Genomic DNA, 26,878 nt, shown 5'->3' on the forward strand with positions numbered 1-26,878 from the left:
GCAGCAGCAGGCTCAAGCGCAGGCACAGCACACTCTTTGTACTCCCACAGGCACTTGGCCCAGCCAGCCAAGCAGAGCTGCAAGGGGAAGGTCTGTTTGTCCAAGCTGTTGATCTCCCCTGGCTCTAATGATCAAGTGCACACAGCAACAACAGGACAGAACATCTTTCAACGCCACCCTCCTCTATAGAGGGAGACATTTGCCCACTAACATGGAGCGCGCTCACCCTAAGCTTGGCCCTTGTCCAGGTATGATGTAAGCTCTGAATTCCTCTACCTACTGCTCCCCTCAACCTCTTCCCACCTCGTGCTGCAGTCACCCTCACAGCATTAGGTGATGAACAGCTCTCAGTGTTTACCTGAAGCTTCCTTGTACGCTGCTGCCCAGAGTACCGCAAGCACACTGAACCACCTCCAACCTCCTCCTTAGCAGCAGCAAAGGCCTCTCCGCAACTCCATGCGGGCATTCCTGCCTCAAGAGCTGGAAATTTGGACTGGAAGAGGAAGTTTGGACTTGACGAAAGCGGCACGCACCTCCCCATGCAGGGGAGGAAGGCCACACGTCCCTTACAGGGCTGTGCCTGGCCGCGGAGCTGGGTGTCAGGCACCCCACGAGAAGCCTAGCCCACCTCAGCCTCCAGCACAGGAGATGTTCTGGTCCACTCCCCTTCTGGCTTGGTCAAGAAACATGAACATTGTTGATCGTGGTAGGTTTATAAAAATTTTCTTTTAATCACACGAAACTGAAGTTTGTGATGAAGACTAGGTTGACAGTTCCTCTTAAATACCAGTATGCATAAGACATTGCATTAGGCACTAGGCAGCAGCCAACATCAGTTAGAGTCTGGCAACAGAAGCCATTTTAATACCTCCCTTCATACTGTGTGGAATTACAGGCTTTCGCAATACAGAGTTCCCACTGACAGGTTATCTGAGGTTTCCCCCGCCCCACCTCTGTACATCAGTAAACCATGTGTATTCACACTAGAGTAGGGTTAACGTTAGTGGCATCACAACCATCAAAAAAAGGACAAGTTTTCTATACAAGATTCTTGCAAAAGTTGCAATAGGATTAGTGCATTACGACAGAACCAGAGATAGAAAAAAGAGTTGGCATGCTAGAGTCCAACACAAATAAAGACAACAGGCAGCTAGTTGTATGTACTATATTGACAAGATACTGATTGGTTACATGAAGAAACATACAATACAAAATACAGAAGAAACCAGTTTTGCTTCCCTCTGCCCCACCCCAAAATACTCATAATTGATTTGGTCAATAAGTGGCCGAAGAGCCAGGGTTTGTCGCTATAATGCTACAGTTTAGTGGTTGTTCTAGGCATATCGTACTGGTGTTAGCCTTAGCTTTTGCACGTGGGTAATTTTAAACCAAGGTTTGTCTAGTCTCAATATCCCTTTGTTTCCAACAGTGAACTACAGTACTGTGGGACCTGGGTGCTGCTGGCCCTCACCCGTGGGAAGGGATGAGCTGGCTGGGCAGACACCAGGTCGTGCATCCACCACCACCAGGAAGAGGGAAGAGAAGTTCATATATTAAAAAAGTGACTTAAGACTTAGAATTTAATTAGTATTTGTACAGAAAGGTGCAGGTGGAAGAACTCCCCTCCAGCCTATGATCAGAAAGGGATGGAGAAATCACAGCAGCCACCAGCAGCAGCCGCTCTACGGTAAGTGCGATTGTTAGCATGGATTCCAGTCACGTCCTTCAAGGGCTCCGGCGGGTGGGATCAGCTGCTCAATTGCTGCAGCACTGGCTCCTGCTGGGCTGACTGCTCTCCTGAAGGTCCACCACCCGATTCCTGCCCGGACCACCCGGAGCGTTCTGGGGTTCATTTTTTGGCAGTTTCTTGGCTAGAAAGAAGCAAGACATTAATAAGCTTCCCTATAAAGCGAGATCTCCTCCCCACTGTAGACCACCCGCTGGGCTCAGCCTGCTTTGGACAAGCCTCTGCCTCTTAAGAAGTCTGGGACTGGACACTGCTGGCAGCACAAGCACATTAAACAAACCCACCTTTAGTTTTAGCGGTCAGTTCTGCTCCACCCTTACTCACTACAGGCAAATGCAGAGAGCAAACAGGGCAAAGGCTCCAAGCACTCAGGACTGCCTGAGTGACCGTATATGAAAGCCTAGCAAACTGGTCACGTCCTCCAGTAAGAGCCTCCAGAACCCGGCTGACCCAGGAGCTCCCGGTGCTCAGAGCTACCCCAGACATCTTTTCCACGCAAACTGTTACCTATTGCCATGAAGATTTCGTTCACATTCATCGCTGTCTTCGCCGACGTCTCCATGAACAGCAAGCTGTTGTCATCTGCATATGTTTGTGCATCCTAGAAACAATCACATTAGAGTGATAAAGGCAGCCTGCCAGGAGGAGGCCCGAGCAGGCCTCACACGCTTCACTTGTTGGCAAACGGAACGCTGAAGGCAGCCTCTGCCCCAGGCCACCCATTCCCACCCCAGCCCCGAGCCCTGCCTGGCCAGGACAGCTGGGAGACGCACACCACCGACCAGTCAGCATGGCTGGTGTCCCCCCCAGCGGAGCCAGGGCACAGCAGCACAGGCTGTTTGTGGACACAGCACGTCTCGAGCAACAAAGCACCTTGTACTTTGGTTGGCTGGGAGCGTAGCGCACACCATAACACACTGCAAGCAGTGCTGTGCAGAGGTCTGTGAGATAAGAGCTCCTATCAGGAAGTCTGCCTTAGACAATCTGAGCTAAGAGCTCAAGTGATGACTAGAAAACAAGCTTCAGGTGCCTTTTAGGTAAGGAACACCATTTCATCCGGTGCTGTCTTCAGCAGTGTGTAAGCAAGGCAGCAGCAGGGACTGAAAACACAAGCTTGTGTCCTAGAGGCCTTCATAATTCATCACGATTGCTACCAACGAGAGCTCCAAGGGCTATGCAAATGCCTGGAGAAGGCAAGCTAAAATTCCCTTCCAGGGGCAATCGTGGGGGTTCTCGGTGGCACGAATTTCAAATTTCATCACATCCCTCAAAGCACTTTGGACACAGACACCAAACCCCCAGTTGATGAAGAAGGTGCTTTCCTGACCGCTCAGGTAGCGACTGAACCAGACTCCCACTTACCTGGAAGTCCACGGCTCTCTTGGTAGCAAGGTCTGCCTTATTTCCTGCTAGTGCAATTACAATATTGGGGCTAGCCTGCCTCTGCAACTCTTTCACCCAGTTCTTGGCTCGTACAAATGTGTCCTGGAAGCAAACAGGAGGCAGTCAGGAAGGGCAGCCTCTTATTAATGCAGAGTGGAGATATGTTTAGAACAAGCCTTTCCTGTAAGAAGCATTCTGCCTCTACAGCACTCTGTAGCAGGATCCTTTATCAGCTCAGACAGCCTTGGTCAGAACCCAGGAAGAGGCTGTTAGTTTTCAAGAAACTCAGTACCTGCAGGCTGGCATTGCCAGGGACCCTAAACCCAACACCCCCAGGGGGCCAAGAAGCATCAGGTACAGATGTAGACGCCTCATCCCAATAAACAGGCAGGGCCCCGGTGCAGTACTCACTGTGTTAGTGATGTCGTAGACAACAATGGCTGCCTGGGCACCTCGGTAGTACATGGGTGCCAGGCTGTGATACCGTTCTTGCCCTGCCGTATCCCAGATTTCAAACTTCACCGTTGTGTCATCCAGACAGACCGTCTGCGTTAGGAAGGCAGCTGAAAGAGAAGGGCTGCGTTTGCCTCGCCTCCAGCTGGAGAGCCCCTGCGGCTCCGAGCAGTTCTGCTTTTGCACGGGAGCTGGCAGAAGCCCCAGGCAGGCCAGCGCCGCGCCTCTCGCCGTGGAAGTTGCAGCTCTGCTGAATTATCGAGCTACTTGCACGCAGGAACCCCAGAGCCGCCGAGCAGCAAGCTGCCAACAGGAAGGTGGCTCCGAGAGCCCAGCAAGCAGCGGCCAGCTGAGCAGCAGCGCTGCTCCTCCTTCCCCAGCAGCCAGCGCTCAGGTCACACCGTGCTGCTCCAAAATCCCCAGTAGCAGCTTTGGAGAGCACCCCCCGCCAAAGCACTGAAGTCAGCCCAGTTACAGGGCGCTCCCTGGTTTAGAAACTGGTCATTTTCTTGTTCCAGTGAGCATGATACCACGCTGCCATTCCAGTCGTAACACAACCAGGCTCGGATACGGAGTGAAGTACAACAGCACACTGCCCACACGGCCCTCTGCAGCAGAGCTTTAAGCCCTGCCTGCCCATAAGCTATACTTTTAGCTGTACTTACCCCCACATGGGTTACTACAGGGTTACTACAGACTGAGCCTTCTCATTGCACACCTCCTCACATCACTGCCCAGGGAGCTGGGCGCTGCCGGACCTTTCATTGGTGGCACCACGCTAACGGTTTTAAGCTGCAGAACTACTAGACCTGAAAGAGCTGGGGAATTAGTTTGCAGCATCAGGCTAGAAACCACCCTGAAAACCCAGCTCCTCATCTGAAAACGTAATTAAGGGCTATAAACCAAGTTGAAGGCCTCGGTTCCAATTAGGAGTAGGAATTCAAGTACTGGGAGTAAAGACACCTCAGAGGCAGAGCACTCGTGGTTGCCATAGCACTATTCTCTAACGCACTGATCTTCACACTACCAACCTGCAGACCGAGAGTTAAAGTTGTTAGCTCCTTGGCTATTTATAGCAGGAAAAAAGCAGACTGAAGTAGCCGTTACTACTTCTGATACCCCCGGGCTGCATGAGCGGGGTCAGCATCTCGTAACCACGGCCATTTGGAGCGGGCACTCACCTCCAATCGTGCTCTCCTGGTACTCGTGGAACTGCCCCTTCACGAAGCGCAGAACGAGGCTGGATTTCCCCACTGCCGACTCTCCTAAGAGAACAAGTTTGAACTGGCAGATTTTGTTCCCGGCGGCTGGTCCATTCGGTCGAGCAGCTCCACCTCGACCTGCCATTGTGGTCTAAGTGCAGGAGCGCCAAGAGTTAAGGACGCTGCAGGTCGCGCACTGGATCCACCTGGAGGCAGGTTGCAACTGGAAGAGGAGGTCAGAGTTAGCGACGCGCTCGGGGAGCAGCCCTGCCAGCTCCAGAGGGTGGTTTTGACCCGCAACCACCATCGGCACGGGCAGCTGCTGGCTCCTTCCCCCTGTGGAAGGTTATCGGCTGCAGGCACCGCAGCACATCGGGTAGTTTCCGTCCATCAGCAGCTCCTGCAGCAGGATCTGAAGTTGTCCGAGCCCCCTCAGAGAAGGGATATGGTAACACAGCCCTTCCTCCCCGCTGCGCCCTGTGTGATGTGCCACACACCTTGCTAGGGCGAGGCAAGCAGCGACCAGCCAGGATGCCAGCCGGCTTATTAGAGCTTTGTCTATTAAAACAATTACTCAGTTCATGGAGGGAACTGCAGCTGACCTTTAACTCCTTCCTCCTCTCCCAGGCTCACAAGACAGCAGCTCCAGACCATCAACGCAGAGGTCTTCAGAAGCTCCACGTAAGCCGTAACGGGAAGCGGCGCTGGCTGTCAGCCCTCCAGACCACAGGACACTCAAAAGTTTCTATATTCAGTGTTAGCTTAATTAGCCTAAAGGCCCTTACTATTACTTAAGGGCCCGTAGCTATTAAACGCTGCCTCCAAGAGCGGTCCTAAGGCAGCCTCGGGGCGGTGCACCAGACGCCTGCCACAGAGGGGCTGTGACGGGAGCCAGGCTCTGGGCACAGGCCGCACTCACAGGCAGAAAACAGCTACTCCCATCACAGCTGCAGGCGGGTCCTTATCACCAAACGAAGTCTAGACAGCTTTATCAGAGTGCAGGGGCAACACCTACACGCGATGCAACGGCACCAAGGCTCCGGTGCTGCGCGGGAGCACGGCAGCGGTGCAAGCAGCAGCCAGGCTGGCGTGCAGCCGGTTCACCTCCCTGCCCCCCCGGGCATTTCACTGCTATCAGCTGTTATCTGCTCGCAGCTGAGGACAGGAATACTCCGGGAGCGCACGGTGACATGGATTCAGGCAGATTTCCTGTACCCATCACTACTCCCACTTCCTGTCATTGACAAAATGCTGCAGCCGATTGCATCTGCTCCTTATCACCGCCTTCCTTCAGCTCCCAGAGCCCAAGCTTCTTGTCAAAGACAACTGCAAAAAAAAAAAAAAAAAGAGCCCCTGAAAGACAATTCCTCCTCTCATCAAGTTCTGAGCACGTCCCCAGGGAAACGCTTTCTATGCCTAGAGCGAATTTAGCCAGCAAACAGCGGGCTCCTGTGAACAGGAAGCTTAGAGCAAGTTAAACTGGGGCTGAACTGGAAGCGTCCCCTGCAAACCAGGCTGGCCGAAGAGCAGACACCGGGTTTCAAACGCCTGCTCTCAGAGCAAACCCCGTTGGGCCGTGACCGCCAAGAGGCCGCTTGAACTGCGTCTCGAGTTCCAGCTCGGTCCCACAGCCTGACAGGCAGCCTCGAGCCAGCAAATTCAGCCGGAGAGCTCACCCGGGGAGGGGGGGCGGGGGGGCAGCCCAGCTCCGCAGCCTCCGAACAGAAGCACTGCAGAACGCCGCGGCTTACGGAGACGTCCAGCACGAAGCCGCTTTGATCAGGCAGGCGAGCCAGAAGCCCGCTGCTGCGCCAGTCCCACCCAGCGAAGAAAGGAGACGGGAAAGAAGCCTCGAGGAGCAGCTTTGAGCACGGCGAGACGTTTGCGAGGCCGAGCCACGAAGCCGTTGAGCGGAGCGGCCCGTCCAGCCCTGCGCTTGAGGCGGTGAAGACGCTTATCACCGAGCATCAGGGAGCCCAGTCATACTTCTGAGTGCAACAAATGCAGAACGCTCCAACATTCAAGCCCCGCAGATACTTTCAGGGCACCACCGAGTTAAGATTTCACTCGCTGGCTATGAAACGCGAAAGAACGAACGCGTTCCCTCGCAAGGCACGAGGTGGATTTAAAGCCACGATCTAGCGTCCTGCTTCCAGCAACGCGGTGCCGACGGCTGAACGTGCCCAGGAGAGGACAGGACTAATCTGCGTCGCCCGGTGCTCGCTGGGTGAGGAGGAGCTGTCAGACCTACCCGCAGCTTAAGAAGAGTCAAACCATCCGGAGGCACGGCTTATTCCAAGTCTGTGTGCCCGAGACAGCTGTGACAGACCATTAGCACGTTTGCTTTTGTAAACGCTTTCTTTTTATTATCCCATTTGTCTGAGGAGCGCTATTACGCTCTTGTATAAAAGGATTACCGTAATGAAAAGGGTCATTAAGCGCAGAGCGGTTCATTAGGAACAGAAAGGAGCAGGGCTCCTGATAAACCAGGCACGCCAAGAGCACCTCTGGCAGGCGGCAGCTGGTGGTACCAGTGCGCCCAGCGGCACCAGTGCGCCCAGCGGGGCTGGGACCCGCCGCAGAACAGCGGCGAGCGGGTCAGAGCTGGGTCCCTGCGAGGAACCCGACCCCTCGTCCACCGAAGGACGAACGTGTTTGGGCAGGATGCGAAAGCCTGATAGGAAGCAAAAACGAGCCGTGTGTTGTGTTTCGCTGGACGGTGAGGAAGCAGCGGGGGCCAGGAGCTGCTCGGGGAGCACCCAGGGCTGGGGGGGGGGGGGGGGGCACACCAGAAGCCCTCCGCCTGCACCCGCCCGAGGAAGTTTCCGCCTTCCGCAGCTCCTCCTCAGCCTCACGGCCGCAAAGGAACGGCTTTTGCTTGTTTAACCTTGCGCTCCTTTCCCGGGGCAGCCTGTCAGCAGGCGTGTAAGCTCCGTCACCGTTCCAGCCCAGCCCGCAGCACGCTGAGAGCCACGTGAACCGTGCCTCAGCCGAGCTCCGACCTCCCGAAACACGACAGGGGTGATCCCCGCAGCGAGACGAGGAAACGAGCCCGCCGACATCCCCCCCGAGTCTCGGCGTGACCCATATTCCACCGGCCTCGCTCCGTTTTGCCGTCTGGTTGTGCGACGTGAACCCCAACGGAGCTGAGCAGCCACGTCTGCGTCCAGCCCACCGCGGAGAGCTGCTGACCGGAGCAAACAGTCGGGCAGTTAGAACCTGGGAGCGCCTCATCACCACCTAAAGATGGTTTCCAGCCTGCCCGTGCAATTACGCGGCTCCGTGCCCCCCCGAAAAGCCGCCAGGTCGTCAGGATGCGCTTCAGGTGACCCCAACTGCACCGAGGGTCTCGGGCTAAGGACACACCCGAGGCAGGCTGAGCCTCTCAGCACCTCTGCTGATGCCCACGGGCAGCAGAGGGGATTGAAGCGAGAGCCTGCCGGAGCTGCAGGCAGCGAGAACTCTCCATTGCAGGCTGTCAGGCTCCTTTTGCTAACGCCGACATCTCCGAGGATTCCTCGACTGCTGGACGCAGAGATACCAGGCAGCTCGACTAAGAAAAGCCTGGGTGCGCGCTGGCTCAGCCCGCGCCGATCGGTGGCTGTTTGGGAAGCAGGGAGGCCTCGGTCGCCGCGGAGCCACCGTCTCTGCTGCCCCTTCCGCCCGTCCCGCAGAGCGGGCAGCCCGCGCTCTTCCTGCTCCGCGGACGGCGGCAACGGCACCCAAACCACGGGCCGAGCAGACCAAAACCACCGCAGCAACGCCCCGCCGGCGAGCTGCACCTTCAGCTGCTGGCCCACGAAGTCAAGGACAAAAAGGGTCCGATGCTCACGCAGCCAAGGCTCACAGGTCTCCCTTTTAGCCTTTCTTTCAGCTTCCCTCGCGGCTGACGAAGCTGAGCAGCTTTAGTATCACGAGATCCCTCACGAGAGGGAACGTGCTTCGGTTCAGCTGCCCCACCGGGCTCCACGCAGGAGCCGCGCATCAACGCAGAAGTGCCGAGCTTCCTCCCGCGAGCTCCCGGAGCAGCCTGTGCGAGGCCGCGTGCTTCAGAGACAGGTTTCCGCACCTGATGCTCTCCAGCGACCAAGAACTCCAGGTCTGGAGTTCCTGCTCCTGCGGTTTCTGCTCCTCAACGCCTCTCCCGTTTGTCAGGATTTGCTGTAAGGGCTCGAGTATTGAATTCCAGCCCTGTGAAGTCGATAAGGCCGTGAATATGGAATTCAGGATTTGACCGCCCTGAATGAGAACGCTCACGCCAGCACCGCTGCCCTCCCAGCCCACCCACGAGCAGGAGCACGTCCCAGAGCTGTTGGGATGCTCAAGAGCAGCACGAGACAGCCCCGTACAAGAACCCCAGTCTCTACGGGACAACTATAATCACACCCCTCGTTAACCCCGGCACGAGCATCACTTCACAAGGCTCCCCATCACCGGGAATCCACGAGTTTCAGGTGCCAGGAGGCGCAGAACCTGATCTCTGCCACGTTCACCCAGCAGCGAAGGCTGCTCAGAAAGCCGGTGACATTTGGAGACTGTTCTGAAGAACCTCGTTATCCGAGGACCGCTTCTGCTGCGCGAGAAATGCTTCACTGGGGATTTGTTGGCTTAGGCTCAAAAGACTCGAGACAAAAACCCCCAGTGAAATATTTATCTTGTTAAATAGCTGACAGCGTTACATGAATTCCTTGGCAGAGGGAGCCCGGAAGGCACCGAGCGCTTTTCGCTTCACCTGCCACTGAAGGAGCAGGCAGCTCCGCCAGCAGGAGCCTCCTGCCCCCATCCACCACAGCCGGGCCACTTTGAGGACCCAGCCCCACGGGCAAGGAGCAGCAGCAGCAGGCGGGGGGACCTACCAGGCCACCGGGAGGACTCCACTGCCCCGATCGGCTGAACACGCACCCTTTTCAACACATTAATGCTGACCTAATTACGCTAATAAATAAGAGCGGTCTTCGAAAGCCTTGCTGCACGAGGGCAGCACCGCGCAGAAGCGGCGAGAGATCCGAAACCAGAAAGAACCGGGAAGCAGCGAGTACGGCCCTCAGGCCCTCAGCCCCGTTAAAGCCAGCTCCGTTTTAATATTTCAGCTTTCAACAGCCAGCATGCACTTCCCTCCACACACAGAGAGCGGCCTCTTGACCAGCGGGGCCGTGACCTAGAGCCTCAGTAACAGCCCCGAACTGGGGAACCAGCCGCGGCAGCTGGCAGGGGCTGCGCCGCAAGCCCTGAGACGCAGATTCAGGCCCGAACCAGCCTAGACGGCGACTGCAGATCCACTCCTAGGGCTGTTCCACCAGCAGAAGTTAAAGTCACGGCTTCTCCGCAGTCTCTTCCCCGAGCGCCCCGAGGACCTGGGCACGTTCGCTTTAGCTCGGAGGTAATTCGGGTTCACGCAGGGCAAGTCAGAGCCTTTTTGTTGCTACCTGCAGCCCTGAAGAGGCACAGGGAGCCCGGAACGCCGGCTCCTCTCCACGCGCGCACACGTTTCCCGACGCCGGCAGAGCCGCAGCTCCCCAAGCGGCCCCAGCAGCCCGCTGGTTTCCCCGGCGCCTTTTCAGAAGCGACTTCGGCATCCGGGATTTCGAGGCCACCAGCCCGCAGCTCCCACTCCACCCAGCGCAGACGCCGAGCTCGCAGCACAGCGCCACGCTTGCAGCTGCCCACGGCCGGCGAAGCCCAGAGGCAAGGCGGCGGAGCCCCGCTCCGCGATGTCAGCCGCAGCCCAGCCACCTCCGAAGCCCCGTTAAAGCCTTTCAGGCAAGAAACCAAGAGGCAGCTCTGGACCTGGCTCTCTGGCCTTTTGTTCCTATCTCAATTAAGCGAGGCTTGCCAGGGGAGCTCCTCTTCACCCAAGTGACTCGGCCTCCATCCCCAACACCAACCGGTCGCCGTCTCAGCTCTGGGACCTGAGCGACGCCTCCAGGATCTCCCCAGAGCTTTGGGGGCTTCGGACAGCTGAGCCAGGCGCGCTTCAGTCAGTCCCCGCGCAGAGCGCACTGAATATCCCGCGGGGGGCAAAGCGCGAGCGACCTTCAGCTGCGATTCTCACCTTCAAGCCACCTCGAACACCTTTAACATCCCCGACCAGGCACCGAAGCTGCTCCGCTGGCCTAAGGCGGCTCCAGACAAATATTAACTCTTAAATCCTTCCATCCCCACGCCCGCAGCACTGCCAGGGGGTTAATTCCTGCAGCACGAGAGCCTGGGAGCGCTCAGGTCCACACCTGCGGTCCCTCGAGCCTCCTTGTAGCCAGTTTAACCCCTTCAGAAGGGTGCCCTCGGCTGAAGTAATTCCTCACCAGGAGTTCCTGAAGGCACCTAACGAGGTGAGGAGCCATTACACCCGCCGGTACTTCCCTCCAGCCGCAGGTTTCGGCGCTCCCCGGTGAATTAGCGCCAGCAGGGAGAGTTGTCCCCGTGCTGGCCACACACACGGGCACTGCAGGGAAGTTCCCTGCCTAATCCGGCGGGGGTTTGAGTTCCGCGGAACAGCGGGCCTGACGGCCTCGGAGCCGCAGCTGGGCCCTGAGAGATCACCGGAGAAACGGGCAGCCAGGGCGGGCTGAGGGGTTGTGCTCCTGCCCCCCTCCTTTGGGGCTGGGAGGGGGGTGGGGGTAAGGTCTGAGCTCGTGGGGCGACCGGGGGCACCCCACACCCGCGCGAGTGAACTCACCAGAGCAGCACGATGGGAGAGCCAGGAGCACAAAGCTCCGGCCCTGCCTCACTCGAGCTCTTCTCAGGCCAGCTGTGGGGACGAGGCACTTGAGAGACGCTCAGAAGGGAGCGGAGCGCGAGGTGGCAGCTTCCTGCCGAGCGCCCGGCGGGCAGAAGTGGCAGCGAAACTCTTCCGAGAGTTGCGCGCATCGCCTGCGTCTCACAGAAGCTTCTCCCTAGCTGTACGGGGCGAAGCCTCCACGTCCCAGACACCAAAACGCCCCGTGCCCCGCGTCACCTCCCTCCCGGAGCCCCCGCCTGCTTCCGTTCATTCCCGACGCCACAAAAACCCAGTCCTACTTCACAGGAGCCGATGCCCTGCGATTAAAAGACGCCCACGAGCACGGCCTAGGTCAGCTCAGCGTAGAACTACGCGCTTTTAATCCTCCAGGCAAGGCTCTCGCACCTCCTGTGCTCGACGCTGCCCCACTGCTCGGCGCGGCCTCAAAAGGCTCGGCTCGAATTTGGCCACGAGGGCAGCAAAAAAACAAGCCTTCAGACGGCACCTGCTCCGCAAACGAGACAACAAGCTCGTTAACGCAGCGCAGGAACCTGCCATCCTCGCTGCGACAGGGCCGGTGACCTTCATAATATCTCTTCCAGACCGCGCGGAGACCTCCTGCCTCCAGCAGTTCCTTATTTGGAGCGCTACCAAAGGAAAGCAAACACGAAAGCCGGCGTTTTCTTATCTGTTTGCGTAGGGCTGCTCCGGCAGCTCATTCCCGTGCTTCGGGGGAAGACGAGCCTTCGTTTTGGGGCCAGACGGAGCGGTTTTCATCCCCCACGCTGTCGCTCCCAGCGAGGCCCGCTCTTCCCGGCTAGCGGCTGGAACGTTTCCGTCGCGTTACTCCGCCGGCTTTCACAGAACTTGCACAAGAGGGCTTCAAAACTTCGTACCCCAAGGGGAGAAGAGAGCTGACGCCGCCGTTCCCGCCTTCTGCCCTCTTTCAGGCACGCTGACCCAAGCGCTCGAGGCTGCGCCCACCCCGCTAGAAGCGTCCCCATCCCGTTCCCTGCGTCTGGAAGGGGCTGGCATCCTGCCCCCGGCCCTTCCAGGGGGATGCCGCCAGCTCCCGGCAGCTCCGGGGCAGGGCCCAGCGCGGCTCGAGGGCTGCCCCCCTCTTTTAGGGGCACCAGAAGCGGACGTGAAGCAGACCGTTACGCCTCCCACCACCACTCCTCACGCCGAGGCTCGGCCCCGGCGTGAGGACACCGCTCAGTTTCGCTCCGGGCACTGCCCGGTCCGTTACCGGTTTCGCCGTCGGGGCAGCGACCCGAGGCCAGTTCAGCCAGGCAACGTTTGGTTTCGCTACGCTCACAGCCACGCGTGGAGCTGGCCGCCCCCTCTGCTGCTCCCCGACCTCAATCCCTCCCCGCAAGTCCCCTTTCACCTCGCTCCCTCACCTCGCAGGGCGTTAGAGCCCACCTAACCAGCCCGGGGCCCTTACCCTAGAAAGGATCACTCAGAATTAGCCCGTGGCACCTTCGAGGGAAAGGCTGCCTCTAGGAAGATGGTGCGGAAGCGCCGTCCGGGCAGCCTGCGAGGCCCAAGGCAAGTCGGAGGGATTTCAGCCCCGAGCAGCAGTCCCTGAGCCGAGCACGGCCTTTCCCAGCCTTCCAGGCCCACCACCCCGAGCTCCTCGCCCTCCTCCACCGCAGCTTCCCCCTTAGCAGCCAGCAGAACCAAAAGGGAAAAAAAAATAAAAAAAAGGACCAGAAACCCTTTTAGAGGCAAGGCAGGGGCGAGCGTCGAGGGGATGTTCCAAGGGAGCTCCCTCAGCACGGCAACGCCGCGCCCGCGTGGCCCAGAAACCCCTCTCTGCGTCCCGCCAAGCTGCGCGCTCCTGCCTTCGGATCGGACTCGGCTGTCATCACGGAACACGAAGCAGAACCCGCTGTCACGCCGCAAGCGGGGCGGCTCGAGTGTTTGGAGGCCCAGCACACGTAAAATCAAGAACAGGAGATGGGAGTTTCCCACCCGCCCCCCCCTCCCCCCGCAAGACTTCCAACAGCCCCCCCGGTGCCCTCTTCCCTCTAATTGCCTCCCGCCTTCGGAAGCCGTCGAGGGCAGGGCTCCAGCAGCCACAAGCGAGAGGGCAGCAGGGAGCAGGGGAGCAGCTGCAGGTTTGGTCTGGGCAGACCGGGGAGGAGCTGGCGTCAAGGGGGCAGCACTCGGGGCTGCCAGGGCTTCCCCCCCCCCCCCCCCCGGCATCGCCGGGGACAACGCTCGAGCGGGACCCCCGGGGACTTCACGAGCCCTGCCGCTCGCCCCCGCACGGCCGGCCTTGTAGGGTCTCGGAGGATCCTTAAGGGATCATTTAGGGTTGGAAAAAGCCCTCCGGGATCCTCGGGTCCGACCAACCCCCGGCTACCAACATCACCGCTACGCCACGGCCCTAAGCACCGGGTCCAAGCTTTCAGCCCGCAGCAGGGGAGGCCCCGGGGTGCAGGTGGGGAGCAGCCTGGCCACGGCCCCACACCTGAGGGCGGCGGGGATCCCTCCCAGGGACCCCACACACGGCCCCACACCTTGGGGGGAGGGGGGGGCCGGGATCCCCTCCAGGGACCCTACAAACGGCCCCGCACCTGAGCACAGCTGGGAGCCCCTCCAGGGAACCCCCCCCCCACGGCCCCACGCCTCAATCCCTTCCCAGGGACCCCACGAGCTTCCTGACGAGCGCTGCCCCCACACCGCACCCCGGCGGGCCCCGCGGAGCCCCCATCCCCAGGGGGTGAAGGCTCAGCCCTCACGGGGCCCTGCTCAGCACCCCGCCGGCCCCACCTCAGCACCGCCCCCCCCCCCCCCCCAAGCCCAGCACCCCGCAGGGGCCGCCCCTTCCCCAGACCCCCTCCAAGCCCCGGAGGCCCACCGCCACCGCCCAGCGGCGCACCGCAGACACCGGCACGGGGCAGCCCGCCGCGGCGGCCCCTCGCAGCCGCCCCAATCGCGGCGAAAACCCCAATTAACGACAGCGGGCACCGGGGATAACGGGCGCTGACCCCCCCCCCGGGGCCGGATGGAACCACCCGGGGCCGAGCCCGAGCCCCAGCCTTAGCCCCCCCCCCTCAGGCCTCCCCCAGCCCCGCGGCGCCCCCCGAGCACCGGCGCCCCCCCCCCCCCGCCGCCGGGCCCCACGGGAACCGGACCCGTTTGAGGCAGCCGCGGCCCGGAGCGGAGCTGGGGAGCGGCCCGGGGCTGTCGGGGCCAGGCAGGAGCCCCCCCCCCCCCCCCCCGAAGCCTCCCCCCAAGGCCTGCCCCGGTCCCGCCGCCACTCACCGCCCGCAGCGCCGCTCCCCGCCGCGGCTGCGTCTCGCAGGCCCCGGCCCTCACTTCCGCCTTTACCCGTTCCGCTTCCGGATCCGCCCACCCCTTCCGCTCCTGGCCCGCAGGCTATTGGCAGAGGCGGCTGTCAATCATCCCCCCCCCCTCCTCGCCGGGTCACCGCCCACCTCCCCGCCTAGCGGGGCGCGCCCGTGTCACGGGAGTGCGGGCGGCGTGACGTCACGGCGCGTCCCTCGCGGGGGGTGATGGGAGTTGTAGTCCTCTTGGGGGGGGGTTCCCCGGTAAAGGAGGGGCTCCCGGGGAGACGGGAGCGGGCGGGGGGGTGGTGAGCCGGGGGGGGGGAGGGGAGCTGGGCAGAGCCTGGCTCAGGGGAGACCCCGGTGCAGGGGGGAGTCTGTTGCATTGGGGGGGCGGCTGGGGACCCCGGTTTGGGGGGGGGACCCGGGTTTGTGGGGGACCCCGGTTGGGGGGGGGGGGGGGGAACAGGCTGGGGACCCCGGTTTGGGGGGGGGACCCGGGTTTGTGGGGGACCCCGGTTGGGGGGGGGGGGGGACAGGCTGGGGACCCCGGTGCAAGGGGGACCCCGGTTCGTGGGGAGGCCCGGTGCATGGGGGGGGCGGCTGGGGACCCCGGTTTGAGGGGGGGGGGGGGCTCCGGTTTGGGGGGGGGATCCCGGTGCACGGGGGAGCCTGCTGCATGGGGGAGGGGGCACCTGGGGACCCCGGTTTTTGGGGACCCCCATTTGTGGGGGACCCCAGTGCGTGAGGGGGGACAGGCTGGGGACCCCGGTTCGTAGGGACCCTGTTTTTTGGGGGACCCCGCTGCATTGGGGGGAGGGGGGGGGACAGGCTGGGGACCCCGGTGCGCAGGGGACCCCCGAGCATGGGGGCTGTGGTTCCCTCACGTCCCCGCTGCCCCCCCCCCCCCCAGGGCTGTGCCCCCCTCCCCACCTTGGGGGGCTGCGGTCCCCTCCCGCAGCAAAGTGCCCCGGAGCTGTAAAAATAGAGCTTTTATTTCCCGTTTGTGCTTTTTTTTTTTTGGGGGGGGGTGGGGGGGTGGAGGGGGGGGGCACAGGTAGGAGAGGTCGTGCCCGGGGTGGGGGTGAGGGTGGGGGGAGCACCCTTGGGGGAAAAAAAATAAGGGACAGAAACCACGGCGGGGTGACACCGCACGGCTGCCATCCCGGGGGGGGGGGGGTTCCCAGCCCGGAGATCCCCACCCCACCCCGAGAGCTGGGGGCCCCCTTGAGCACCGAACCCCCCCCCCCCCCCCACCGGCAGAACCCCCGGGGGTTCCCCAGGCAGCAGCCGGTGCCCGGCACCGGGCACGGGAGGGATGCGCGGCCCCGGGGCGGGCTTGTGGGGGGGGCTGGGGGGGGGCGGGGGGCTGATTTTTTTTTTTTAAAAAAAAAAAAAGCCCCCGTGGGCAAAAAAAGTACCAAAACCGGTATCAAAATCCCTGCTGTTGAGAGGCCGGGGTGCAGCCTTTGTGCTTGGGGGGGGGGGGGTCCCCGGCGGGGTAAGGCTGGGGGGGAGCCGGACCGGAGCCGGTGACCGGGGTGGGGGCCGGTCCCGGCCGTCCCCCGACCCGCGGGGAGCCCCGGGGCAGCCTCCGGGGGGGGGGGGAAGGGGGGGGTCAGCGGGAGCTGGCGGAGCTGGAGCGGGGCTGGGGGCGGGCTGGGGGCCCCCCGGCGGCCGAGCAACCGGGGAAGGAACGGGCAGAGCGGGGCGGCGCCGGGGGCTGCGAGCCCGTTGCCGGCCGGGCTAAGCGGGGAGCGGGCTGGGGGGCGGCGGGGGGCGGCGGGCACGGTCCCTCGGTGCCCAGCCAGGGGGGGCCGGGGGGGCCGGAGGAGGCGTGAGGCGAGCGGCTGCGGGAGGGGAAGCGTTTGGCCCGGGGGCTGGCGGAGGGGGAGCCCCGGGAGGGGGGGGGCAGCGGGGAAGGGCGGGGGGGCGGCGAGGGGGAGGGGGGAGGGCGGGGGGGGCAGCCGGGGGGGCGGCCCTGGAGCAGCTCCAGCATCCGCTGCAGCTCCCGGCTGAGGTGGGCGAGCTCCTGGGTGAGGCGGCTGATCTGGGGGGGGGGGGGGAGAAAAAAAATAAATAATAAAAATTAAAAAAAAAGAAATAGAAAAATTAGATATTAAAATTTAAAAACTAAAAATTAAAAAAAGAAGAAGAAGAAAAATTTAAAATATTAAAAATCTTTTAAAAATAAAATAAAATAAAATAAAATTTTAAACGTTAAAAAATAGAAAATAAAATAAAATAAATAAAATAAAAATAAAAAATAAAATAAAAAAATAAAAACGAAAATTCAAAATATTAAATTTTTTAAAATAAAAACAAAAATTTAAAATATTAAAATTTAAAAAAAAAAACAAAAATTGAAAAATAAATTTTAAAATATTAAAAAAATACAAATTCTAAAATTATAAAAATAAAAAATAAAATATTAAAAATAAAAAATAAAAAATAAAAATAAAAATAGAATATTAATTTTAAAAAAAAGTTTAAAAAAATAAAAATTTTAAAATTTAAAAATTAAAAATAAAATCACCCCCCCCCCCCCCCCACCAGCCCCCGGTCCCTCTGCACCTCGGTGTTGAGCCTCAGGACGCTCCCCTTCACCTCCTCCGCCTCCGCCGCCAGCACCGGGCCTCCCTCCCCGCACCCTGCCGGGAAAACACCGCAGGTCGCTGGGGACCCCCCCGGGGTACCCCCCCCAACCCCGCTCCCCATCCGTACCTGACGGGGGGGAGCCCCCCGGTGCGCTCCGCAGCGGGGGGGCCGCCGTGAAGGTGAAGGTTTGCGCCTCCCATGGCCCCCCGGCGTCTTCAATCCCGTCCACCACCCTGGGGTGGGGAAGGGCTGAGGATGGGTCCTCGCCCCCCCCCCACCCCCGGCCTCGCCTCCCCCCGCAGCCCCCGACCCCCGGCCTTACCTGGGGCTGAGCTCGGGGGGCTCGGGGGCGTGCAGGGAGGGGATGAGGAGCTTGGGCGGCCTCTTGCCCCTGCTGCCCCCCGCCTCCGAGGCCTGGGCCTCCCCCCGGTGCCGCACCGAGGGGCTGCCCCGCTCCGAGCCCCGGAGGCTCCCCGCGCCCCCCCGGCGTGCGGGGCTGCTCCTGGGGGGCAGCAAGAGCTGGCGGTGGGCGGTGGGCGAGTGCTGGAAGACCTCGTCCTGCTCCTCCTCGTCCTCCAGGATGGAGGGAAGGGGCTTCTCCGGGCTGGCACCGCTGTCCTGGCGAGGCTGCGGGTACGGGGGGATGTCAGGGCCGGCGTCAGTGGCCCCCTGACCCCCCCCCAAAATCCCTTCCCCCCCCCCCCCCCCCGCAGCATGAACCTGCGAGAGGCGCGGGGAGCGGGAGAAGCGGCAGAGCCCCTGCGGGAGAGCGGACGGAGCCGGTCGGTGGGGAGCAGCCACGAGCGGCCCCCCCCCCCCCCCCCCCCCGTGCCCTGAACGTGCCCACCTCGGTGCGCAGCCCCCCCACCCCCCTCCCCACCCCCCCCCCCCCCCGGCCTTTCGGTGCCACCCAAAATCCCCAGCCCCCAGCAGCGGTCCCTGCAGCAGCCTGTTGAGGGGGGGGGGGGGACCCGGTGGCACGGGGCCTTCCTCTGCTCCCCCTCCTCTGCTGCTCCCGGTGCTCTGCGCATCCCGAGCCAGAGCTGCAAGGCCCAGCAAGCGCTGTTTGCATCCACCGCGGTTTATTTACACCTCTCCCAAGTGCTGGGTTTAGGATTTAGGATTTAGGGAGCGCCCTCCCCGTCTGTAAAGGGCCCGGAGGCGGCGGGTGCCCCTGGGGGAGGACGCGCTGCAGAGCCCCCGGCTGCTCGGAGCCAGCAGCAGAGCCGGGGGAGGCCGAGCGGTGCGGAGCTGTTTCTGCAGCAGAACGTCCCCCCGGCAGCGTGGCAAAACCCCGCAGCCCCCGGCACTGCCTCCTGCGTGCTGGCGGGGGGGGGGGGGGGGTTACGCCCTGGCTGCCTTCCCTGGGGGGCCCCCAAGTCCCTTCCGCCCCCATTCCCAAGCCCTCCAAGCCTCCTGTGCTGCAAATGCTCTTGCCTGCAAACGCCGTGAGTTGTGCAGAGCTGAGAGAAGCTGGGACATACCTGCACGGATGGGGGGGGGGGGGGGGGGGGGGGGCGGGGCACAGAGCCGCAGCCCCCTCCCCAGCCCCGGAGCCTCAGGACCACGAGCACGGAGCGGATAAAATCCCCTTCCGCGGCCACGCAGAGCCCCAGCCCCGCTCCCGGCGCTGGGGACGCGAGGCCGGGAAGGGGCCTGCGAGGGAGGACACGCACCCACCTCCACCTCGCCGCCCTCCCGCAGGTTGAAGGTCAGGTCCTGCTGGATGTCGGCCGTGAACTTGGCGGCGTACTCGGGGTAGAGCTGCAGCACCTCGCAGAGCCCCCGCAGCCCCACGTACTGCAGGTCGCAGTAGGTCAGCGCCTTCACGTCCGCCTTGCTTTTGATCACCTGTTCCTTGCTGGGCAGGTCGGCGCCGATCAAATCCCCCTTGCCTGCGGGACGGGGTGGGCTATGGGCTATAGCACGAGGTGCTGCGGGGTGGGGGGGTGGGGGGGCAGCCCTCACCCAGGATGGCCAGGACCACGTTGTCCTTCAGCACCTCGAGGGAGCCGGAGCAGACGAAGTAGTTGGCCTGCAGCGCGTCGCCCTGGCGCAGCAGGTACTCGCCGGGGGCGCAGAACGAGGTCTTGATGTGCAGCGAGAGGGAGCGCAGGCAGCCCCGGCTGGCCGTCTCGAAGACGGGCAGCTGCAGGATGTCCTTGTTCAGGTGCATGGCCACGTCGGCGCGCAGCTCGTCGGGGAAGTCGTGCAGCAGCTGGGGGGGGGGCGGGGGGGGCGGGGGGGGAGAGGAGCCGGCGTGCTGGTGGTGCCTGGGGCTGATAGCGAGCTTCCAGCCCCGGCACGATGGAGCACCTCGCCGCTCAGCAGCCCTGGGTGGTAAACCCAGCCCAGCTCCGGCTGATTTGGGGCTGCCTCTGCTCTATCTGCACGTCCCCGCTCCTCGTGCTGCCAGGAACCTGCCCCAGTCCCGGCGCACAGCTCTGATCCCTCCAGCAGCAGAGCACGGACACCAGCACGCGTGCACGCTTGCACACACACACACACCCCACCCCGCGCTCCCATCGCTCGCCCTGCCACCTCCATCACCCCCAGCTCCGTGAGCAGGGTGGGGGGCAGGAGAGAGGCTGCTCCAGCCCTGCCGAACCCTCCTACCTCGTTGGCGTCGATGCCGTTGTTCACCGACCAGGTGGTCTGGAAGTACTCCAGCATCCTCTGCTTGAGCTGCTGGGGCAGGCGGTGGACGCGGATGAAGTCCTTGAGGTCCTTCATGCGGGTGTGGTAGAGCGAGCGGCGCGAGTACATGCGCTGGATGATGGCCGTGACATTACCGAAGACGACGGCGTGCATCAGCGCTGGGGGCCGGGAGGGCAGCGTCAGGCCCGTGTAAGGACCGGGGACCCAGGCAGGGTCTGGGCTCTGCCCCCTCCAGCAACACGGGGCCGAAGCGTGCAGAAAAGGGGCTTCTCCCCTAAACCCATCGCCTCCCCGCCACGGTGCCCTGCCCGGGTCCCCGCATCCCCGCCTCACCCCCGATGAGCATGGTGCAGATGGAGAAGATCTTCTCGGCGTCGGTGTTGGCGCAGACGTTGCCGAAGCCCACGCTGGTCAGGCTGCTGAGGGTGAAGTAGAGGGAGGCGATGTAGGCGCTGCGGATGGAGGGGCCCCCCACCGAGTTGTTGATGTAGGGAGCCTCCAGCCTCTTGCCCAGCTCGTGCAGCCAGCCTGCCAAGCACAGCCAGGGGTCAGTGCTGGTGCTCAGCACGGCTCCCGTCCCTGCCCCGACCTTGCTTTGTGGTCAGGAGCCACCCAAAAATGCTGCACCACCCCCCCACACACCGCTGCCCACCCCCTGCCCGCTCCGTCCCACCACCGGCGGGGACCCCCGGCGGCCCCCGCGCCGCGCAGCCCCGCTCACCGATGTCCCAGGTGAGCGGGTCGTTGCTCTCCATCTCCTTGCGGCCGATGACGTACCAGATGCAGGCCATCCAGTGGGCCAGCAGCGCGAACATGGACGTGAGCAGCGTCAGCACCATGGCGCTGTACTGCGAGTAGCGGTCCAGCTTCTGCAGCAGCCGCAGCAGCCGCAGCAGCCGCACCGTCTTCAGCAGGTGAACCAGCGAGGTCTGGGGAGCGGGGCACGAGGGTGAAACCGGCGGCAGGGTCAAGGAGGGACCCCCACCTGCCTCCCCCCGGGGCAGGGACCCTTCACCACCCGCCACAGCTACGGGACAGGCTGGGCAGCGCTCCCTCCCCGAGCAGCCTCCGTCCCCATCACCCTGCTCTGGGCACCCCAGCAGAGGGGAGGGAGGCGAGCCGGCAGGAGGAGGACGCGGGGAGCGGTGGATTTGCTGTCAGAGGCTGGGGATGGTGAAGCCGTGCTGGCAGAGAGCTGATCTGATCTGCTTTGCAAGGGGAAATGGCAGCAAGATGCTGAGCCTCGCCTGCGAGGGTCCTAGACAAAGAGAGCCAGACGCCCTGGCTTAGGCTGGGTCGGATGTGCAGCGGTGCTGAGCTCCCCCAGGGACTCCCACCTTGCCCAAAGCTCCATCTCCGTCCTTCTGACTCTTCCCAGCACGGCACCAGGCATCGGGAGGAGCCCAGGGCAGTGGGACTGGGCAGGGGAACAGGGCAGGAGCTGAGCCATAGCAGATGCTGGGCTCGGACCCTGCTGGGGCAGGGCCGATGGAGAAGCTCCTTGGCCAGCTCAGCTCAGCTGCCTTCAGCCCGGAGGATCCCTCCTGCCAGCTGCAGCCTCAGTCCCCTGGCAGCATTTTTAGGAAACCGCTGCTTGTGCCCTCACACCGTGGCCTCCCCTCTCAGGGCACTGCTCCCTGCTCCGCTCCAGCTTGCCCAGCCCAGCTGCACCCCGCGCTTGCCCGAGGTCGTTTTCTTTTTTCGGGAGGCTTCCCCCGATAGCTGCGGTCTCCGCTTTCCCCCCGCTGCCCGAGCTGGCCCCCAGACCGAGCCGGGAGCAGCGGGTTCCTCCCGCAGGGCCCCCGGAGCTCACCACGGTGACGTTGAAGACGTAGAGCAGGTCGAAGGGCAGGGCAGCGATCAGGTCCACGAAGAACCAGGTGGCCACATAGTGGATGCAGATGGAGCGGGGCTCGTACACCACCTGGCCCGACTGGCTCACGTACGTCGTCCGGAAATTCAGGGCGATATCTGCCCCGGGGAGAGCAAAACAGCCCTGAACACCCTGCTACGGATGGGGCAGCCGGGCTGGGGGGGGACGGGGATCAACCCTGGTCCCATCCGGGCGCATCCTCGTGCCCCCACGGGTGCTCAGCCCCGGGCTGAGCGTCCCTACCCAGGATGAAGAGCATCTCCACCGCGATGTCGCTGACGATGGTGCTGCGGGCGGCCGAGAGGCTGTCCTCCGTGCCGGTGAAGCAGACATTGTAGGGGACGGTGACGGCCACGTAGAAGGTGGCCAGCAGGATCAGCCAGTCCCACAGGGCCTTGAAGACGCTGTAGTGGAGCAGGATGAAGCGGGCTTTCTGCACCGAGGCCACCTTGTACTCGGGGACGGACGGCTTGTTCTCAAACACGTTCTGGGGGAGCAGACGGCAGCGGTGGCACGGGGGCAGCCCCGCACTGCAGACCCCGTCCCCCTGGTTCCTGCTGGCCTGGGGTGCCCCCGGCTGTCAGCCCCGATGCCACGGTGATGGGCACACACGTCCAGCGGGGCACGTCGCACGCAGGCTGTGCGGAGGTCACCCACAAAGGCAGGCGCAGGGTACCCGCTTACGGCTCATTAATTAATGTCGTGCTAATGCCATTAGCAGTAATCCACCAGCAGCGCCAGCTGCTGCCCGGAACGGTCTCAGGCGCAGATGTGGTGGGGGCAGAGCCCACCGGCACCCTCTGCATGGGCAGCGATAGCTTTGGTGCTGTCCCAACCCCGTCCTCCGTGGCTCAGCATCTCCTGACCGTGCCCCGGGGACCCCGCGCCGGAGCCCCCCAGCCCCAGGAGGAGGCTGGCACGGGGACGCTGCCACGGGAACATCACTGCTCGGGCTGCCAGCTCCTGGTAACGGCGCTCCCCTGGGGCAAGGATGGCCCTGCCGGAGCCTGAGCAGCTGGGTTTCAACACAGCTAACACATGAGGAGAGGAGAAGGTGGCAAGAGCTGCCAAAAGCTCTGCTCTCCCCATGGCACAGTCAGGTCCTGCTACAGCCTTTGCACTTCCCGGGGCCGAGGGCATTTTGGTGCCCAGGGGGGAGCGTCCTGGGGGGAGCAGGCTGTGCACGCACCCCCAGCCCCTTACCCGGTTGATTTTCATCTCGCTGCGGTCCCGCCGGGCGAACTGGGTGCTGAGCCGGTGCAGCACCGTGCGGCCCTGCCGCCGCGCCGCCCGCAGGTGCGAGCTCCTGGGCTTCTTGCTCCTCTGCTTCTCTGCAATGATGAGATGTGCTCGGTCAGCGGCCGTGCTGCTGCTGGGGGACCGGGTCCCCACATGGGCTCTCAGCCCCGTGGCTGTGGGACTGGTCCCATTGCTCCCATCCCCTGCCCTGGGAGCCACCTGGAGCAACAGAGGGGGGCTGGGGACCCCTCCTTGCATGGGTGGCACCAAGCTGGGACAAAAAGCCGGGCTGGGGCCGGGAACCCCTTCTCCACGTGCCCCCTGCACACGCTGCTGATGCTCCCTGCACCCCATCCCCATCCCACAGCCACGGCTCACCCTCCTTCTTGTCGCCCGCGTGGCTCTTGCCCCGGCTCTCCGTGATATCCTTGAAGGAGAAGAGGAAGAGCACCACCTCCCCCTTCTCATTCTTGATGGGCATGATGTCCAGCAGGCACCAGAACGCCGCTCCTGCGCGGAGGAGAGGAGATGGGAAGGCAGGAGAGCCCCTCCGCTGTCCGGCACGGGGCCGAGCCCCGGCTGGAGCCGCCCGCAGGTCCCCAGCGCCACTCACCCCCCTTCTTGTAGAAGCAGACCTCGGTCTGGCACTCCTGCTTGCTGTCCAGCACCTTCTCGATGCGCTGCAGGACGGCCTCGCTGGTGTCGGCCCCGCAGAGGAAGCGGCAGCTGCACTTCTGCTGCATCACCTCGGTGCGGGCGAAGCCGGTCAGGTCGCAGAAGCCGTCGGAGCAGTAGACGATGGGGAAGCCGCGGCGGAGCTGCGCGTTGGCCAGGATGAAGTTGCTGTCTGCAAGAAGACACGGCGGCCCCTGAGGGCTCGGGGCTGCCCTGGGGTGTGGGGTGGGGGGGCACGAACGGCCCCTGCACCCCAAGGTGGAGCACAGAAATCCCACCCCGTCCGTGGGTCCGTCTGGGAAGAGGAGCCGGGTCTCCATCCTGCCCGCAGACCCCGCTCTCCTACCGCAGCACGATGGTGGCCACACACCCGTCCATCTGTACCAGGGGACCCACGGCCACCAGGGAGGCTTGGCCCACGGCCCCCTGCTCACCCTGAGGGCCAGCAGAGCCGTGGAGAACCGTGCCCCACGCTGTGAAGTGGGGCCGATCCCTCATCTGAGCCGGGAGACCCCAAGGACAAGCTCATCTCCCTGCCCTGCCACCCCCAGGACCTGGAGGTCCCCGCTGTGCTGGAAGGGGAAAGACCCCGACACATCTCCTGGCTCCGTGAGTGATGCCACCGAGCCCCGAGTCAGGGCTAAGCCAGGGCAAGAGCCCCCTGGAGCTTGCAGTTTCCCTGGAGGCATCACCCAGGAAAGCTTTTGCCAACCCCGGGCCAGGCGGGGGCTCTGCCAGCGGGGCCGCGGCAGCGCTGGCTGCGGGCTCGGTGCCAGCCGGGCAGATGGTTTCGTGCTTTAGCCCAAGGAAGGGTGCGCACGAGGGCGGCAAGGAAGAGGGGTGCACGGCCAGCGGGGGCTGCGGTAGCGGGGGGGGGCAGGACGGGTGCCAGCATCCAGACGTGGTCTCGAGCTTGCGGATCCCCAGCTCAGCACCCCTGCACCCCGCAGCCCAGGCACCCAGAAGGATGTCTCTTGCCCACTTCACAAAGAAGAAGAATCCCCACAGAGGATTGTAGGGCCTGTGCACAGATGGCAGAGCCGTGCCAGGACACCCCAGCCCGGGTAGGGACGTAGGTGGGAGCCGCACACAGCCCTGGTGCGATGCGAGGCGCGCCGGGGCCACCGCGGCGCAGCTCAACCCAGGATTAGCTTGGAGAAGCAAAAATAGCTGGGAGCTGTGACTAAGGCCAGATTTTGGCTCTGGGGAGCCAGGATTACCGTGGCGTCCAGGGTGTGGTATTAGAAAAAGGGAAAAAAAAAAAAAGAAAAGGGGCTTGCATGGCTTGCATTTGGGATTGGCTTTGCTGTGAAGGGGGGGCACAGCCCCTGCGGCAGCAGCCAGCTCACCTGGATGAGGGGCCCAGCGGCTGCGTGGGAGAGGCAGGGTTAATTCGCACCACGTATCGCTGCAGCTAAAGCCCCTCTCCATGGCAGATAAAGCCGATAAGAGACGCATCAAACCCACAAAGCCGGACACTATTTAAAAGTGCCCGGAAGGCGGGTTCGAGCCGTCGAAAGCAGGGTGCTGTCAGGATGCAGGATGAAAGCAGGATGCTCTCAGCCACCCTCGGTCCCGGGGGGTAACCCCCCGGTGTTGGCACACCCCAGGCTCCGAGCATCTTCTTCATCCCTCCCAGCACCGCAAGAGACCCAGATGATTTTGGGAGGCCCAGGTGATTTTGGGGAGGCGCGGGGTCAGCGCCGAACACGACCCATCCCCGGGTGGCTGCGTGGTGCTGCCGGAAGCTGGCACGTGGCACCCCCGCGTAATCCCCTCTCCAACGTGCCAGGGCTTTAATCCGTCCTGGCCCCAGCAAGGGGGCACAGACACGGGGAGGAGCCCAGCTCCCAAGGATGCCCCAGCACCTCCAGCTGTGGGAAGCGGCCCCAAAACCAGCAGCGTTGGACCCCTGCCCCAGAACACAGCTACCGGTGCCCACCTTTACCAAGGACACAGCTCCAAGCAGATGCTTTGCCCCCTTGGGGCGGGCAGGGCCCTGCCCAGCACCTGAGCTCCGGGAGCAAAGAACCAGTGCCCAGCACGGAGCTGGTCGGTGCGACACCGGGGTCCCCGAGGGCCATGCTGGTGGCTGCAGCGCCGTGTGCCACAAGCGTGACAAGCACGCGCTGTGCCACCGGGCCATCCCCTGGCACCGGGACCCAGCTCCGGGGGCTGCTCAGGGCAGCACCCAGCCCCTCGCTCCCATCCCTGGGCTGTTCCGGGCCCGGGTGCTGCCGTTGCACCGGGTGCTGCCCACCCCAAGCCCTCCCGGTGCCGACCGTGCTGGGGGTGCTCGGGTGGGGTCTCTCTCCGTGCACCCCGTGCACCCCGGACCCCTCCCGGTGCGCCCGGTGCCGACGGTGGCGCCTCTGTCCCTGGTGCTGCGCGGGACCGGGACCCTCCCGGTCACCTCGGGGGCTGCACGGGGCCGGGGGACCGAGCCCGGCCGGGGGATGGAGAGCGCCGAAGGTCGCGTCCCGCCGGGCCCCGCGGGGCTCCGGTGCCCCGGGCGCCCCCCGCCGCTTCCCAGAGCGCCTGCCGCTGCCCGCGCCCCCCCGCCGCCGTCCCGGGGCGCAGCCCTACGTGTGCCATCGAAGCGGGTGGCGATGGTGTCCAGGAAGGTGTTCTGCGGAGCCAGCAACCCCTTCATCACCGGCATGGTCCCGCCGGGCCGCCCGCCCCCGGGGCTGCTCCTACGGGGCCGGGCACCGCCGCCGCCCCGGGGCCCCTCCGCGGGTGCGGCCCCAAAGCCGCCGGTTAATCCCGGCTCGGCTCGGCCCGGCCCGGCCCGGCCCGCCCGGGGCTCCCGCTCCGCCCCCCCGCCCCGCCCCGGGCCCTGCGCGCCGCCGGCACCGGGAGGGGCTTCGGCACCGGCAGGCACCGGCAGCACCGGGAGCCGCTCGGCAGCGCCCTGCTCGGCCCCGGGAGGTACCGGTCCCGCTGCACCGGGACCTGCTGGGCGCCAGGAACCGGGGCGCCGGGACCTGCTCGGTACCAGCCCACTCGGCACCGGGAGGCACCGACCCCGGT

At 63.4% G+C, this 26,878-nt stretch overlaps 2 protein-coding genes across 3 annotated transcripts; both read right to left on the reverse strand.

Moving 5' to 3' along the window:
• Positions 1–1,151: 1,151 nt before the first annotated feature.
• Positions 1,152–14,883, reverse strand: RAB5C (RAB5C, member RAS oncogene family). 2 transcript variants are annotated; one of them, XM_035568474.2, is made up of 6 exons: positions 14,780–14,883; positions 4,765–5,008; positions 3,542–3,693; positions 3,110–3,232; positions 2,255–2,348; positions 1,152–1,871 (listed from the first exon to the last, which is right to left on the reverse strand). In XM_035568474.2, exons 2-6 carry the CDS (start codon positions 4,928–4,930, stop codon positions 1,756–1,758), a joined length of 651 nt encoding a protein of 216 aa, XP_035424367.1. In that variant the 5' UTR covers positions 4,931–5,008; positions 14,780–14,883; the 3' UTR covers positions 1,152–1,755. The 2 variants fall into 2 exon arrangements, with proteins under 2 accessions (XP_035424367.1, XP_035424369.1); XM_035568476.2 differs by lacking the exon at positions 14,780–14,883 and adding an exon at positions 5,388–6,107.
• Positions 6,023–26,507, reverse strand: KCNH4 (potassium voltage-gated channel subfamily H member 4). The gene is made up of 17 exons (XM_050715433.1): positions 26,432–26,507; positions 23,784–24,017; positions 23,549–23,680; positions 23,135–23,262; positions 22,175–22,418; positions 21,872–22,029; positions 20,780–20,987; positions 20,392–20,586; positions 20,017–20,216; positions 19,369–19,618; positions 19,081–19,295; positions 18,121–18,159; positions 17,723–18,027; positions 17,527–17,633; positions 17,377–17,438; positions 16,783–16,852; positions 6,023–6,111 (listed from the first exon to the last, which is right to left on the reverse strand). The coding sequence occupies exons 1-17, from the start codon at positions 26,505–26,507 to the stop codon at positions 6,023–6,025; spliced, it is 2,712 nt and encodes a 903-aa protein (XP_050571390.1).
• Between the last annotated feature and the right edge of the window lie 371 nt (positions 26,508–26,878).

Source organism: Cygnus atratus, chromosome 25 (genome assembly GCF_013377495.2).
Source record: "Cygnus atratus isolate AKBS03 ecotype Queensland, Australia chromosome 25, CAtr_DNAZoo_HiC_assembly, whole genome shotgun sequence".
NCBI lineage: Eukaryota > Metazoa > Chordata > Aves > Anseriformes > Anatidae > Cygnus > Cygnus atratus.